The sequence below is a fragment of the Chinchilla lanigera genome, unplaced genomic scaffold, assembly GCF_000276665.1.
Source record: "Chinchilla lanigera isolate Chin_1 unplaced genomic scaffold, ChiLan1.0 scaffold00053, whole genome shotgun sequence".
Classification (NCBI taxonomy): Eukaryota; Metazoa; Chordata; class Mammalia; order Rodentia; family Chinchillidae; genus Chinchilla; species Chinchilla lanigera.
The window spans coordinates 15,094,344-15,111,673 of record NW_004955454.1 but is presented as its reverse complement, the minus strand read 5'-3'; the positions used below and the strand labels follow the sequence as shown (position 1 = coordinate 15,111,673).

The 17,330-nt window shown below is 48.4% G+C and overlaps 1 protein-coding gene across 3 annotated transcripts in view; it reads right to left on the bottom strand.

Moving 5' to 3' along the window:
• Positions 1-531: 531 nt before the first annotated feature.
• The window catches only part of Lyn (LYN proto-oncogene, Src family tyrosine kinase), an 85,176-nt gene continuing 68,377 nt past the window's right edge, over positions 532-17,330 (bottom strand). For all 3 annotated transcript variants that reach the window (XM_013520168.1, XM_005396077.2, XM_005396078.1), the window contains 3 exons: positions 11,689-11,842; positions 9,302-9,433; positions 532-1,845 (listed from right to left, as the gene is read on the bottom strand). In XM_013520168.1, coding sequence (XP_013375622.1) covers positions 1,643-1,845; positions 9,302-9,433; positions 11,689-11,842 — 489 coding nt within the window. In that variant the 3' untranslated portion in view covers positions 532-1,642. The remainder of the gene's footprint in view (positions 1,846-9,301; positions 9,434-11,688; positions 11,843-17,330) is intronic.

The window sequence follows — 17,330 nt, the reverse complement described above, 5'->3', positions numbered from 1 at the left end:
TGGTGCTTACAAAACTTTTTTCAAAAACAAATCCTATCTAGCTGGGCATGATGGTGCACACCTGTAATTCCAGTACTCGGGAGGCTGAGGCAGGAGGATCACCATGAGTTTGAGGCCAGCCTGGGCTACACAGTGAGCTCAAGGCCAGCCTGGACTACATGGTGAGACACTGCCTCGAAAACAAGAAAATTCTATCTGGGCCCCACCGAGGGATGTTCAGGAGTCCAGGGCATCGATCCCTCAGCTCTGTGGGCTGCAACGTCAAGGCTGGAGGTAGGACTTCACAGGTGTAATCATCTAGCTAAGCGGACACTCTGCCCACCCCCTCCCACCAACTGGTACTTCTTCACATCGCCAATAGCTGGAAATGGTAAACACAAGAAAAAAAAAAGCTGGAGTTGTTACTGGGCCACATATATTAAAATAAAATAAAAATAAAATTATTAGGTATACACAGAACAGCAAGCATGAAATGATGGGACAGAGCCGTGCACTCAGACTTACAGTACAAAACCCGGCCAACAAAACCTCTCAACTCTCTCATCATGGCAGCCGAAGGAGCTGCCTGACTTTATTTTCTTCATATCCTTGGGTATAAATAGTCTCACACAAATCTCATACAATTTAGAAAAGACTGCTGAATCACAAAAATAGCCCAAAATATGGCATTTTTACTTTCTAGAGTACAGCTAAATTAATACTTGATCCTTAAAATAATGTTCCAATCACGTGAAGCAAAAAGGAAACGCTTGTTTTAGAAAAAGCCCTGTAAGGCTCTGCAGAGATTAGAATCTTACTATTCTTTCATATAACAGTCAAAACAAGTCTTTATCTAGGAAATTGAGCAATTAAAAAGATTAGGCAGTTAAAAATACTCCTCCGTAAGGCAGAGCAGTTCCTGAGGCTCTTCTGTCCTGACAGGGGTCGTAAGGTGGTGTCACAGTCAGGCTCCACTTCAGGACCCAACAGCCCGCACGCCGCAAGCGAAGCTCCTGCAGGAGCACAGTGCCAGGTGGCTGTCGCCTCAGCGGTGACTCTGATCAGCTGCTCCAGGAGGACCATGTTTAACGGTCTTAGATTCTGAGGGGTGGGAAATAAAACCCCTAAAAGAGAAACACTGAAATCTGGGATAGGCCTTTTTAAGCTGCGGATGTCACCTGTAAAATCTAACAGGTCGGGTTAGTAATTTCATAAAGTAAGTCAAAGCACAGAGAAAATGTCAGGTGTCGTGCTATGCATCTGGTTATTTCTGCTTTATAGATGAGTTAAATTTGGCTATTATTGTAGATTTGTGGCAGCAGACTCTCAACCTTTGAGCTGCACATCCAGCCGTGAGCGCTGGGCGAGTGTGGGACACATCTGGAGGGCGGGTGTGTCTTCTTCTTGGAGGCTGTATTCCGACGTTGGTCACACAAAGCCCGATGGTCAGCTGAGGTGCAATCCGGGTTCATCCCAGCGGACGTGCGTCTAAGAGAACAGAGCACTTTCCTGGGCCAGGTTGTTCTTCCTGAGCACCGTGGCCTCTCCCTTCAGGAGCCAGGCGTGGTAGACGGCAGCACACGAGGTAACAAGTGCACCAGTGCCGGTACGTTTTCCTCCAGTCACGCAGCCATCCTGTAGGATGGACAGGTCTCCCGGCGCACTATGGCTGTTGCTGGTACTGCCCCTCTGTGGCAGTGTAGAAGTCATCCAGGACGCTCTGTAGGTAATCAAAGGTCGGCCTCTCCTCTGCTTTTTCTTTCCAGCACATTTTCATGATGTCATAGAGCTCATCGGGGCAGTTCTCCATGCGGGGCATCCGGTAGCCCTGGGACAGTGCGGTCATGACGTCTGCATTGGTTCTCCCTGAGGCCAAAAAACAAACAAAAAAAAACCATGCCATTTAGGAACCTGACTAGAGGGGAACTCTGGTGAGGGTGTTTGCTGCTCACACACTGCCCCTATGATGGAAGAGAGCTCTCTTGTGTCTGTTACGGGATGAAGTGTGTGCTCCCAAAATTCACAGGTGGAAGTGTGGACCGCAGGTCCCTCAATGTGACTATGTTTGGAAATAAAGCCTTTACAAAGTAATTAGATTAAAATGAGGTCATGAGGGTGGGGTTCTAATCCAGTATGTCTTGTGTCAGAGGAAGAAGAGATTAGGACGGAGACATGCACAGAGGAAGGACCATGTGAAATTCCCAGGAGAAGAAGGCCTCCCTCAAGCTAAGGAGACAGACCTTTGCTAACACCCTGGTCGCCGGCTTCCAGCCTCCAGGCTGTGTGAATTAAATTTCTGCTGTTTAAATTACCTACTCTGTAGTATCTGTTATCACTGCCCTAGCAAACTAACATAGAGAACAAAGGGATTGCTCTAAGGGGCCCAATAATACATGATAGCATGGGAAATAAAGGCTGAATTCAGTTTGCCAAAGCAAAACCAAGCTAATGCAGTGAGTTGAAGGCAAAGCAAGTTCTCTTTAAGGATGAAAGGATGTTAGACTTGACTGACCTTTGAAATTCACCATGCAAACCTAACGGTAATTCCCAATCTCAATTTCTTTGGTAAGGTAGATTTTTTTTTTTTTTTTTTTAGCTTCTACCTATAATACATTTATCAAGAAATTATTTTTTCACACATTATCCCCTACATTTTATTTTTTAAAATTTGGCTTTTCATTGTAAATTTAAAGTCAGCAACCAACCAGACTAATTGATAATATGATTGCCAAGTGACTATAAATCTAAGATTGCTTTGGAAAGGAATCACGCATGGCTTGGGCCATCTGAAGAACAGTTGTCTGTAGTTTGTGTCCTGTCTCTTCTGGGACCCTTTGTCTTCTCAGAGCAAGGTAATGACAGAAGGAACAACGGCTCTAAGTCCTAGCCCTCCAGTGAAACTATTTCACACAGAGATTAAATTGTCCCAGTCCTCAGTTCTTGGCCAGAGTCAAAGTACATCGGTGAGTCTGGAATTTGCATGTTCTCAACATCAGGTGAGGAATAATAACGCACTCGTTATTCCTACGGAGTCCTGCGAGAGGACTGGTAATGCAGGCTGGATTCTGACGCGGTCTCAGGGAACTGCAGGTCTCTGAACTAAGAACAGGTTTTGAGGGGAAGAGTACTTTAATAATATTTTCTCCCATTGTTGAAGGGGATAGAAAACGGGCTCTTTTAGCAGTTTTAGCCACCTGCATCTTTATCTATAAGTTTTGCATATATTTTGGACGTATTTTCTGTAGAGATATGAGTTTCTCTAGAGATGATTTTTCATGCAGAACATATAATAATCTTCTATAATATTTGGCATTCATCATAGGCAATAGGCAATTTCCATAGGTACAGATCTTTTCCTTTCTTCTTTTTTCTTTCTTTCTTTCTTTCTTCCTTCCTTCCTTCCTTCCTTCCTTCCTTCCTTCCTTCCTTCCTTCCTTCTTTTCCTTTTTTTGTTTTTTGTGGTGCTGGGGGTTGAACCTAGGGCCTCGGGCATACTAGGCATGTGCTCTATCCCTGAGCTACATCCCCAGCCCATCACTGCTATAGACTGTAACACCAGTGATCGCTGGAAAAATTCTAAAAGACAGGTAATCATTTTGGAGAAAACAGCTTTACTAGAATTCAAATAAAAGCTCTAAATTTTTTTTCTAATCAAGGTTTTTCAAATATAGATCACTACCCAGTCAGCATCAGTAAATTAATTTCTTGGGACACTACTAGTATTTTTTAAAACCTGAATTACAACAAATTACATAGAAAAGATCTAAAGTGGGTTTCCGTGTGCTTACAATGGCTTGCGATCACTGAGGTCTGAGACCTTGGGTCCTCAGCAGACCATTTTCAGCACACAGGGACTGAACAGCCCCGCCTAGATTTAAAGCTCTGAAAAGAGGACGTGGTTGTTTTTCTGTTGGAAGAGCTCTAGTTTTTAAATGGAAAGATCCAAGTAAACTTTGCAATCATTTCTTATCCCTTGAGAGCTGTTCGCCTGGTGAATTAATTTCTCTCAAGTTTACTTCTGGAATACCACTGATAACTATTTGGTGTAACTGGAATTTTCTATGTGGAAGGTTTTGTTTGATCTTCATTGCCTAAAGCTAGAAAGTGGGTTTACATTCCTTTCTTCATCTGGAGTTTGGGTTTTCACAAAATGATGTAGCTTCAGCATCGCTCTAATTCTTCTAACCAGCCAAAGTCACCTGAGTAAATTTCAGAGGAACTGTTCTTACCCCCGCATGAGTGTAGCTCTGGGATCCTGGTGGGGAAATGGGGCAACGGGACTTCCAACCTGGCTGGGAATCTTTCCCTTCCTCTCTGGAGAATCCCCAGTTGCATAAACTGTCAGAATACAGAAGGCAGTGGCTTCCCCGGGCTTCCCCGGGTCCCCCGGCTGCACCGCAGATGATTTTGACTTTGTTCTAACTCTGAAGAAAACGCTCAATGATGCAGACAAAGGCTAGGCATGCTCTACCCGCCCGGAGGACTTGATTAGTGGAGTCAGAAAAAAAGAATCTGAAGCCTGTCTTCTTGTGCATAAGTAAACGAAGGAACTAGAGCCGCTAAACGACAAGTGTCAGAGAAGAAAGCAAAAGAGGGAATGAGACACCTGACGCAACCCCGAGATGACTCTTGACAGTTGGCGCTTGGTCTGTGGCGAGGTCAAGCGCCCACTGGCTGGTGATCTGTGACAACACGAGCACTCTCGTTCTGTCCAGGGACTTGGCGACAGTCACCATGGGTCACGAGACAGCACTAGGCTCTGAGACAGGCAGAGATGATCAAGACGGAGTGGTACACAGAGACGTCACCTCCCTCACCCAAGGAAGGCGGGGGGGCGGGCATGCTGCGGCCTCTGGAGTGAGCAAGAAGTCACAGAAACTAAGCTGGTAAAGGGTTGTACGGAAGAGGAAAATATGGCACACTGTGACGAGAAAAGGAACCAGAGGTGGGTGATGGGACCTCCAGCTCCCCGACCTCAACAGTCTTTAATGACACAGAGTTCGTGTGCTTCTGGAGGGAGGGAGAAGGAGAATGAGTATCCGCTGCCCGAGGCCACAGTCTCCCGCCCAGTGACCCTCTTTCCAAAAGGGCAAACTATTTTTCTTGCCCCTGGCCGCTGCTCGTGGTTGCGGCAGCTGTGCGCGGAAGGGTGAATTTTTGATCTGCGTCTACACAGAGCACTAAGATCCTGGCTCTCTCTGTGGGAAACAGGCAGAAAAGACATGATGCTTCAGAAATCTCATTATTAAACCTTCTTTTTCTTTATAGAAGCCAAACAAAACTCCAACCACTGGGACTCACGTTTTTTCTTTATGAAATTCTTACAGAAATAGAATCACAGTTCTTGTTTTAAGAGAGTAAAGAAAATCTTTTACCTCCCTTCTCATTTCCCCATGTAACTCACCCTAAAACAAAACAAAACAAAAACAAGAAGTGGAAACTAAACTCCCCCTTTGGTGAAACTGGCAGCCAGAGGCAGAAGGGGTCTGAGCTGAGGAGAGGGTGAGGCCTGGAAGACCACAGCCCTCGTGGGAGGATGAGGCCCGGGGCTGCAGACAGGATGGTACCTGGAGCCTGCCTGGCAAACACCAGAGAAGCTGCTATGGGGTGAATGTGCCCCCCCATGGGAATTTGACTGCCACTGTGACAGTAGTGACAGTTGTGCCAGTAGGAGAGAGAGCTGCAAAGAGGTGACTGGGCTGTTAACAGAGATCGATGATTTCCTCACGGGAGTGGGTGCTCCCTCTCCAGGGACAGTACCCCTTGCCAGGAAAGGAGTGGGATTGTAAAGTGAGGCTGCCCCTCTAGTTCAGGCTCTCCTGCAGGAACCCACCTCCCCTTCTGCTTCCTGCCACACCATGCTGAGGCAGCACAAGCCCCCCCGAAGCTGAGCTCCCGCCTGGGTCACGCCTTTGCACTTCTCAGCCTCCAGAAGGATGAGCCCAGATAACCCTTTTCCTTTGCAAGTTATCCAGCCTCAGCTATTCTGTTATAACAGCTGAAAGCAGACTAAAACAAACGTAACGGAGAAGCTCAGTGCTCAGAAGCTCCAGGTCCAGGGGCTGGGAGGGGAAGCAGGACAAAAACTAGGAGAAAGGATGCGGGCTCAGCATGAAAAAGCAAGAGCTGTGTCCAGGCCACTGGTGGAACAAGCCCGGTACAAAGGGCGGACACTGCGCTGTTCTACTTTTATGAAGTAACTGGTGCAGAAGTTAGCAACAGCGGGTGTCTCTGGTGTGGACCTGCATGGCTGAAGGGAGGGACACTTTCCACCCACATCTCCTTGTTCTGTCTCTTGCATTTTGAACCACATGACCATATTCTTACTCAGTAATAAGTAAAATGCAAACCCCCTACTTTATTAAAGATTTAATGGTATAATATTTACAACTATGGGCTGTAAGTACTAGAATAAATAACCAAAATTCCTGGAAGTGGTTTTCTGTGACAGCTTCAGGAGGGTGGGCCCTGGGTAGCACCTTTCACTAGAAGCTTGTTGGCACCACCTAGCTTTTTAATGTGTGTGTATTCCTCGGTAAAAATAATGTTATTTAATAAAAATGTCATTGTGAAAAACTTCAGAAATTTACCAAGAAGAAACTTAACGTAATTTATAATCTTGTCAATCTGAGTGGATTGAGAGACTCCTAGGGCGTTTCTACGCTGTTTCTGGGTGTGTCTGGGCGGGTCACGGGCGGATGGCCTCAGGTTCCACCTTATCTCTGGCCTTCTCTCCTCAGTCTCTGCTCCTGCTCACTCTGCTTCCTCAGGGCCACCAGGCCGGCGGCTTTGCCCAGCCATCCCCTTCCATCAGCCGACAGGGACCGAAACCCTGAAACCCTGAAGTCACAATAAGTTTCTCCTCCTTTACACGGCAGGTGTCAGGTATTTTGAGTGATGGAAGGTTGATCAATACAACTTACTACTTCTTTGCCCAAGGCTAGTAAGTAATACTTTAGTAAATCATGGCTTTTGATCTTTTTTCTTTTACAAATATGTGTCCGGTTCATGTGTGGCTTTACTATTTATTTTGTTGTTTCCCCTCTTTTCTTTAATTTCCTTTTTGTTTGGCAATACCAGGCACATGGCCCCTGAAGCACTTTTAGGAAAGACCTTAACACATCTAGTTCTTTGCTGGGCAAAGAGGGTCTTCTCTCACAACCCACCTAGGACAGGAATCTCTCGATCAGCGGTTTCATTGCTGATGGGAAACGGCACATTTTGGCAGTGTTTATCAAGTTCTACAGAATCGATTCTGCTCATCATTGCTACTGCTTTCATGATTATTGATGCTTTCATGATTACTGATGCAGCCCCCCAAAGGCCCTCACACCCACATCCCTTGAAAAGCACAAGCTGTTGGGGAACAGACCTAGCGATGGTTTGGGGTTGGTTTGAGTACATACGTTTTTAAAATGACTCTTATCATTTTCCTACTGGTTCTTTTATTTTTAACATGATTTTTCACCCCAAATATTCCCAAATCCTGGGCACTGATCACACTAGGTGAGGGACAGACATAGGAGGGACACAGGTCTCTGTAGTCCTGCCTCAGCCAGAAGCCCAGTCACTTCTCCCGAGCCACTGAAGCCTTGGCGGAACATGACACACAGCACACTGTACAAAGACATGGCCTTGTTCTGTGAGGTCATAGCTTTGTCAGTTACCATTACGTGTAATCCAAATAGATCATCTTTTCCTCCCTACAGAGAGATAAATACAAACACAGATGGAAGCAGAAATAGAGATATTGCTGGGGGGTAGCTCAGTGGTAGAGTGCTTTCTTAGCATGCCTGAGGCCCTGGTTCCATCCCCAGCACAGAGAGAGAGTGAGAGTTAAGAGTGAGAGAGATAGAGGTGAGACACAGAGAGACAGACAGAGAGAGAGTGAGAGACTGAGAGAGAGAGAGAACATGTCAGGCGTTAGGGCTGATCAGAAACCCTGTCACACTTTACAGCAGTGTCAGTTCACTAACTTGAGCACTTAGCACAGGGAGGAGTTAGACTATGAAACAGCCGCGTGAGAGGGATTTCCTGGGCCCATCAGCCCGCTGTGCGGGCACCATCCAGAGATCTCTGCTTTGAGCTGTCCCCGGCCCAGCCTTCCTGAGGCCGTCCACACATGGGGGGGGGTGACTGGAGCATACCCCTGGCGGCACCGGTCTGTCTGAAAGCCCTCCCTGGCTCCCTCTCCTGTGGAGAGAGATGGGAAGCTCTCGTGTAGCCATCAACCCTTTTGGGTCACTACGGCACCCCAAGGCACTGGCTTGCTCTGCTGCTCTGTCCTCCTTTCTCCTCCATGGCTGTAACTTGTGATTAAACGACCTAGGCAAGTCATTCATTCATCCATCAAACGCTCCCTGAGGCCCAAACTGCACTGGTCTCCCAGCCCTGCTGCCCAGCCTCGTGGCCTGGGTGACCCCCTACGGGACACTCAGCCCCTAGAAAGCCACAAGTGTCTCTCCTTCACCTCCTTGAGTTCCGCTGGATAAAACCAGCAGCCCCCACCCTTGCCTCCACAAGTCTCGTTAACCCCTTCACACACCCTCCAGCACCCCTGGCATCCCTGGACGGAAATGCGCTTGACAGCACCAGTCTCTGCCCATGGGAACACTGGCTCCCAAGGGCAGAGCAGGGACCACTGCATCTCTGGTCCCCTAAGAGTGCCTGACATGCGAGACAGATACTGAACGAAATATTGACTTAAACACTAAATGTAGAATTTTAAATTCATCCGGCCCACAGATTTTGTTAGAAGTGAAATAGTAAGGGGACAGTGAAGGCTTTGGAAGGAATTCCTCTTTGATCCAGAACAGCATATGCCCAGGGGGAAGGAGGGAATCCGCAGCTACTGACCAATGTCTCCACTGACACCAGGAAAACAAAGATCAGATCATTCACGGATAAATAAAGACAGTTATTTCCTGAAGAGGCAGAGATTCCACAGCACTTACACAAAGCCTCCGGTCCAAAACTAAACAGAAGGCATTGGAAATCCCCATCTCCCATCTCGTTCCTCTTCCACTGGAACACCCCTCTGGGGAGCACCAGGGTCACCCCAGCACCCACAACGGTACCAAGCACTCTCTGGGCTCTGGGTAAGTGTGCAGTGAATGCGGGCAGGAAAGGAGTATGCACTCAATAAAGGTGGCAGAGGAGTAGCTAGGCACATGGTAGCACAATGCCCACTAAAGGAGAATCCAGCTCTGATATGAAGTGTGAATCCTTTCCTTTTGGACAGAGGAGGCTTTTTTAAAAATGCCTTCTGCAACTCGATGCTTATGTCATACATTTCGCCTGAACGGAAACAGAGGAGCAATACCTGGGTAGGGAATCTTTCCGTAGGTGACAATTTCATACAGGAGAATTCCAAAGGACCACACGTCAGACTTGATGGTGAAACATCCAAAGTTGATTGCTTCTGGAGCCGTCCACTTAATGGGGAACTTAGCACCTACGGAAGAAGACATGGGACCCTTACTTGGGCATTGCAGCTCAAACAAAATGTTATGGATGGCGGACACTTTGCTCTCTTGATTAAAATTACTTAAAATATTTTTTAAAAATTTGAATACATGACACACACAGTACCAAATGGAGATGGAACAAAATATTACACTGAAATATTTGTTTCCTTCTCCTACTTCCTGCGGGTATTGCGCCTTTGGAAGCATAGTTTCATGTGTAACCTCCCTCCCAGGGTGGGAACTATTATAACCAGGCAACCTTAAACATAAAAAAAGAACATGATATGGAATATAAAGAAATTCACTCGTTAGTTTCAGTGCATATGGTTGTCCCTCAAACACCAGCCTTTAAACCATAGATCTTTAGTGTTCAATTGTTTTTTAGAACCAGGCATGATGCACGCCTGTGGTCCCAGCTACTTGGATGCTGAGGCATGAGCTTAGGAGTTTAAGGCCAACCTGGGCAACATAGTGAGACCCCCACACCAAAAGAAAAACATGTCCAGTGTTTCTCTAATGAACCCATTTTATGTTTACATGGGATACAAATGTCTTTTATTTCTCACTGATTCGTGTTAGGGATTGAACCTACAGCCTCACACAGGTTAAGCATACACTTACTACCGAGCTGCACCCTCAGGTGGAATAGAAATATTTTTCTAATGTGTATGCTTTTGTGGATATATATCTCCAATCTGTACCGACAGGAATTTCAGATGCTACTCCAAATGATCATTTCCCACTTTCTCATTTGCTAGGACAAAACATATCAAAGCTGTAAGCCTGAGGAGGATGCTCTGCGCTGAATGTGACAATGGTGAAACGATGTTCCCAGGAGTTGGCAGCCAGCTTGAGGGACGAGGGACGGACCTGCTGACCTGGGGCAACGTGAGCGCCCGTCAAGGCAAGCAGGGGCTCAGTACAGAGTGTTACGACAGCGCCCTGACAAGGCTTAGGGTTTTTACCAAGCACTGAAAAGACTGCTTTTATTATGCTGCTGCCTGAGGATTGTTGTGTCTGACCAGCTGGAGGACGAATAGCACAGAGGGCCTGGCGGGACAGCTGTGGTGTGCTGGGAGCTGTCACACCCTCCTGCACCCGTCCCATCCCCACGACCCGGGGCACGTGGGGTGGGCAGGGCTGGGCTGGGGCCTCGGGTCCTCAGGGCCAGGGATTGATCTCAGCTCTGCCGTTGCCTGCTTGCTGTGATCCCGGCAAGTTTCTCTGGGCCTTTCTCGTGCTTCCACCTGCCGAACGGGAAACGCGCGGACCTCTCCAGGCTGTGGTGGGGTCGAGTGGGCGAGCCATGTGTGTGGCACAGTGCAAACACCAGTGAAAGGCGGGCACTGGCACGGAGGGGCTGAGGTAGGCCAGGGCACGGCACCGTCTGACCGGGAGCACACGCCTGCCGCCCTGCGCACGCTGTCCCGGAGGGCCTCACACTGAGCTGCGCTCCCTGACCTTACTGAGCTTTTCACTTGGAGACAGGGTCTCCTTACTTCACTAAGCTGCCTGTGCTGAGCTCACACTCACGACCCTCCCTCCTCAGTCTCCCAGGGAGCCGGGGTCACAGGTGCGGACCACTGCACCCAGTGCTATGCACCCTTTCTGTTCACACGTACGATGTGGAATATGGGCAAATAAAGGAATGCATTTTGGTAATATTTACTTCTCTGTGTGGGACAGCATCCACAGTGTACCATGAAGAACGTAAGACACAAATGCTTTCTCTACAGTTAGGGAAAGTGCGTACATTTCATTATTTCAGTGAAAAGCTCTCACTCTGTAATATAAATAAAGAATTTTGATCTTGTCAAACCTATTTTTGTTTCTCTTTGCTTAACTGATATAAAAGTAATAGTATTTATGAAGCTATAAAAGAATCATCTGGACTGTATCAAGAAAGTGCTTTTTAAAAATTACAATAGAACCATCAACAGACACTTGTGGTACATTTTGAATTTGTACTAAATACTTTTTTTAAATGATGGCTTCACGGGGTGCAGGGGCACGTGCTTGTAATAGCCGTTATCTGAGGGGCTGAGGCAGGAGGATCACAAATTTGAGGTCGGCCTGGGCAACTTAGCGAGATCCTGTCTCAAAAAATAAAAAGATACCCCCCAGTATGAAGCCCTGAGCTCAGACCCAGTACTGAAAAGAACTGGAAGTGCTTTCACAGAAAGAGAGAAGAGTGAAAGAAGTGCGCCGGTAACAGCGGCGAAGCGCCCGGGCGAGCGCGCACCTTCCCGCGCCGTGTACTCGTTGTCCTCGATCACGCGCGCGAGGCCGAAGTCTGCGATCTTGCACATGAGCGCCTCGGAGACCAGCACGTTCGCCGCCCGCAGGTCGCGGTGGATGTAGTTCTTCCGCTCGATGTAGGCCATGCCCTCTGCGATCTGAAACGGAAACAGGCCCCGCCGTGCGCACACAGTGTGCCGTGGGGGAACCAGAACCCAAGCCCCCCAGCCAGCCTAACAAACCAGAAATCGCGCATTCCGGAAATCTGCAGCTCTTCACCTGATTCTGATCGTTAAGGTTTTAGAATGGGGTAAATCAAAATCTCCGGTGTGGAGTAGGCCTTTCTGAAATAAACTGCCCTACCCCAGGCAGAAGTCCAGTCATGGCCATTCTCTTTTTATTATTTTTTTCTTTTTAAATAGCAAAATGTCTACACATTTACTAAGGTGCGGCAAATCTTTTTAAAGCCCTACTACGTTTTCATGTTGATATACAGACATCCTTATCTCCGTTTTTCAGATGAGAAAAACACATGCTATGGTCTGAATGCTTCTGTTCCCCCAGTTCATATGTTCAACTCCCGATCCCCAGTGTGATGGTATTAGGGCGTGAAGCTGTTAAAAGACGATTAGGTGACGATGGCTCGAGCCTCATGAACAGGTTCATGCCCTCACAAGGGAGCCCAGAGAACTGCCCGCTCCTTCCACCAGGCAAGGACATGGCAAATAAGGTGCTTTCCTTTTCCTCTTCTCTTCCTTCCTTTCTTCCTTCCTTCTCTTTCTTTCTTTCTATCTTATTTCTTTCCTTCTTTTCCTTCCTTCCTTCCTTCTTTCCTTCTTTCCTTTCTTTCTTTGAGGCAGGGTCTTACCATATAGTCAGGCTGGCCTTGAACCCTTGATCTGCCTGCCTCAGCCTCCCAAGTGCTGGGATTACAGGTGTGTGCCACCACACCTGGCTGAGAAGATTGTTTCTATTAATCTAAATGGTTCCTAACCGGGCACTGAATCTGCCCATACCTTATCTTGCCCTCCTTAAGCCCCTAAAACTATGAGGATACAATCCCCGATGAAGCCACCCAGTTAGGATACTCTATCACAGCAGCCTAAACTACAACAATAAAGCTCGAAAAGCAACACGCTAATATGAGTACGTTAACCAGATGTCAAGAGCAAGATGACTTAGTCAACAGCACCCTCCCTGCCAGATCAATCCCCAGCCCAGGGAACCAGCTTCCGGGATTTTCATACTTGGTCCCTCCAGGATGACCAGGAAGAGTCACCATGGAGCATGAGAGCAGGAAAGATCCAGAGATGTAAACAGGACAGAAATGCAGATGAGAAGAAACTACTATTCACGGCTAACAGAAAGTGTGACATGGCTCCAAAGCCAGGCTTTTAAGGAAGACCTCACCAAATTATGTGAAAAGATAAGGAAGGACATGAGGGAGAGGAAAGAAAAAGTAGAGAAAGAAAGAAAGGAAGAAAAAGCCATTTAGCTATTTGTATTAATCAGAAAAGATCACTGTAATTAGAAGTATTTCACAGGAGAAGTGAATGTTTAAGTTAAAACTTATTACAGTAAGAGACGCACGGCCGTTAATCCTCCTCCAATACTCCCCCTCACGCGGAATAGACTTATGCTGTCCTCCTGCCGCCTTCCGAGGCAGTTCCTGACGTCCTCCTCTGGGAGCGTCTCTGTGAGCTGGGAGGGGACTTCGGGGAGCACTGTGCCGAGGCATCCACCAGAAAAGCAGGCTCACGAACGCACTCTGCTGCGTGCCCCCCCCCACTCACCAGAGCTGGCGCTGCGCAACGTCTCGGTCTTCCGACCGTGAAAGTTACACGCTGTGAGTCAACTCAGGACGAGACAGCACGAACAGCACAAAGGGAAAGGGCTTCCAGAACCGCTTTGGAAAGCAGAAAGAACAGTGGAACGCATTTGGAGATGGGGCAATTTTTTGGTCAGGTCTTACGGAAGGCCCGACTCCCCTGCCTGTCCTCAGCAGCCTCCCTCGCTATCCTACCCGTCAAGCCCTGACTCCAGCCCTGCTGCTCAGCACAGAACCAGCTCCTTTCCGTCAGGTCCGTTTCTCCTTCCCCTCCGGCCAGCTCCTCCCTGACCTTCTGCCCAGCGAGCCTTCCCTCGGCTCTCTCCACTCACCCTTAGAGGGCCAATTTGTACAAACTCATGTGCGGCCTCTGATCACAGTTTTGCCATTATTTGCATGCTGTTGAATTCACCTACTGTGGCCTTGCTAACCCGATGATACACACACTCAGGGCAAAGGACAACTTACACCTTTAGAGTCGCACTGTGTCTGCTGGCAGCTTCAGCCTTGGCAACACGTATTTAAATAACGGTCTGGAACTTTGATAAAAAGTTGTTAACACACTGCTGCAGGACTCTGGCAGGTGCCCTTTTGTGACCACAAGTCTCGCCTAGAAGGGCCAGCGTGCCGTGCAGCCCCCTCCAAGTCTCATCATCCCGCTACCCGCTTCGGACGGGAACCCAGGCCTGCGGTCAAGCTCCTTTAACTGCTGCCAAAGCCCCGCAGGGCCTGGCCCGCTCCTCCCGCCGCCTCCTCACCGTGCGCCTTCCTGGTCTCCTGCTTCCACACTCCCTCCTCTGCCGTTCGCTCCCTGCTCCCCGACCTCATCGGTCGTTCTGTGGGTCTTGGTTCAGAAGCCACTCTTCTACGAAACACCGCCAGCACTCCCTCTGCTCCCGAGTGTCCCAGGGCTCCCTGCTCCTGACCTCTGCGCCAGCCTAGGCCCCTGCGGCAGTGCGAATCCCGGGGCAGGTGCAGGCTTGCGCAGTCAGCGCAGGGCAGGGCACGGTGACACCGCAGCCGGTCTGTGGCGGAGTCTCACTAGTGGACAGACGCTGGGCACAGCAACAGCAGACAGCACGTGCAGGGCCAGGTCCGCGCCGACCGGACGCAGAGGCTGCGCCCTGCCTCTTCCCCAGCTCCCACAGCCGGGGGCACCCGCACACGCACCACCCTCGTCCAACCCTGGCGAACACTTGGAGCAGCCTCTACAGGAAGTCCGCGGAAGGCGGGCAGTAGGGAAGCCCAGGGGAGGGCACAGCCCCGGCCAAAGACTGTGGCCCAGAGCGTAGGGCGCGGCACGGGGGGGGGGGGGGGGGGCCTGGGCCGAGAGTCACGGGGGGGGGGGGGGGGGGGGGGGGGGGGGGGGGGGGGCAGCGGGAAGTTCACGGGCAGCTCGCTGCAGTGGGCATTACTGACATCGGTGATAGCGCACAGCGACTGATTTTAGCGCAGCTGGAGCTTGGACTGGCGCCTCTGTTTCCGCGTGTGTGCGTGTCCCTCTACTCCAGCAAGCTTACGAGAAAGAGCCAGCAAAGCCGGGAGAAGTGGAAGGTGATGAGCAGGCCGAGCACGGGTGACAGAATGAGGGTGCACACTTGCAGAAAGACGGGCCGGACACGCGGCATTTCGGAGACAGGGAGACGCCCGGCTGAAATGGACTGGGGCTGGCCCCCAAGGCAACACGAGTGGAAGCCGCCGGGCAGGAGTGGGTGACGCGGCCTCATCCTCCTTTCTGGACTCCTTGGTAGTTCTGCCTTTTTTATTCTTAGTCTTTAGACGCTTAATCTGTTTAACACTCCAGTAATTACATATAAACTGTCCCCAGATCTCAAGGAGCTGGAACTGGCTGAGAGCCCAGTTAGGCTTGAAATTGCAGTTGACAGCGGCAACCAGCAGCTGGCGCTGGACGCTCCACCCGGCGGAAGTGCGGGGACAGACAGGGCCTCAGACAGCCCCGAGAAGTCACTCCTGTTGACACGCTGGGTGACCAGCAAAAGGGTCAGCTCATCCTCAGGACATTCCAGGACACTGTTAGTGAGGCTTTTACTGCCCCTGCTCCAACTCTGCACTTACATATTTCTGAGTGGATTTTTAAAAATCCTTCTATGACATAACAGACTTGGAAGAAATCCTGTTTATTTTGGTTTTCTTTGCCATGCTACAATGACTTAAGGAACTAAGCTTCCAAATAATAATGGTGATTTACCAAGACAAGGTCTGAAACATTAGCCAAGTTGAACAAGTAGGTATGGGTAGCAAAATAAAAGGTTTCAGATGTGCTTGGTTTTAAGATAATAAATATAACTCTCCCGTTATATAAAATTAGTTTATTCTTTTTCTCTCCCTTGGCTATATGTATTGTTTCTTGGCTTTTTAAAATAAATCTTAAGGGGGGTGGTATATTTCCTTTGGCTAAAGCAAATCTGGCTCAATTTCGTAACACCAGGAAGAAATCAGAGCCAACTTTGGCTAATGAAATCTGACATTAACTCTTCTTTTATGGGTTACCTTCTTCCTGTTATGGCCTCTTCATATTCAGCATGGTGGAAAGATGTCACAAAAATACTCAGAACAAAGCTCTATTGTCCCTGGGAGTGCTGTGAGAAGGAACCCGGCCGGAAACCCCGAATTTCTGCCATTCCAACAGCCCAGAAAGGTGACTTGTCCAGGAGTCTACGGATTGGTCTACTTTGGGGAGAAAAGATCTGTTTGATTCACATTGTTTTTTTTTGCTGTCCTGTGCCCACGGGTATTGTACTACGATAGCGATGCAGGTAGATAGGAGTAGGCAGCTATTAATGACCACCACTTCTTCTATCACTACTTGGGTACTTATTATATGCCAGGCCCTGTTTTACATCTTGTATAACTAACTCATGTTTCACTTTCACAAGTCTCCCAGGTAGTTTTTGTTTCTACTGTACAAATGCAAACAATGCTTAGATAAATGGAAGAATCTGCCAAAAGCCAAGAGCGAAAAACGGCACCAGGACCTACACCAGCTGCGTCCGACCTCAGAGTCTTCAGTCCAGGATGTCACACCTAAGTGAGCTTACAGCGGACAAGTACAACCAGGGCGACAGCTAGATGCGTCTGGCACCCAAGCTTTTCATGGACAGAATCTTCTTCACTGAGAAGGAATAAAAAAGGCTTTTGAGTTTTCTTCCCAGAATTCATTGTTCATAAGCCCCAACTTCACCCTTCAGAAAGGGCAGCACAGATGCCCAGGCTGTGCTCGGATCTGCTCGCTTTGGGTTTGCTCTGCCAGGAGCGGTGTTTCTCTCCTTACTTCTTTTTCTTATCTCTCTTTCTTTCTTTTTTCTTTCTCTTTCTCTTTCTTTCTTTCTTTCTTTCTTTCTTTCTTTCTTTCTTTTCTTTCTTCCTTCCTTCTCTTTCCTTCCTTCCTCCCTCCCTTCTCTCCCCTTTTCTCTCTTTCCCTTTCTTTCTCTTTCTTTCCTTCTTTCCTTCCTTCCTTCCTCCCTCCCTCCCTTCCTTCCTTCCTTCCTTCTTTCCTTCCTTATTCCCCTACAGAGAAAATTTTAACTTGATTTAAATTTAAAATTTAGACTGGGGCTGTGGATATAGTCTGGAAGTAAGGTACCCTGCCTGTTGTGCACAAGGCCCTGGGCTCAGTCCTTAGCACTACAAATAAAGTAAAATTTAAATCACGGCTGCCATCCTTGACAGGGAAAATTACATATAAGGAAGTAAGGCTGTGTCGGACAAGTTTGAGCTTGGGAGGATCCCGACTACTCACGATATCTAAGGCTTCCCTACCCACAAGATCCAAGCTTTGCTCCTTTGGAAGTGAGATT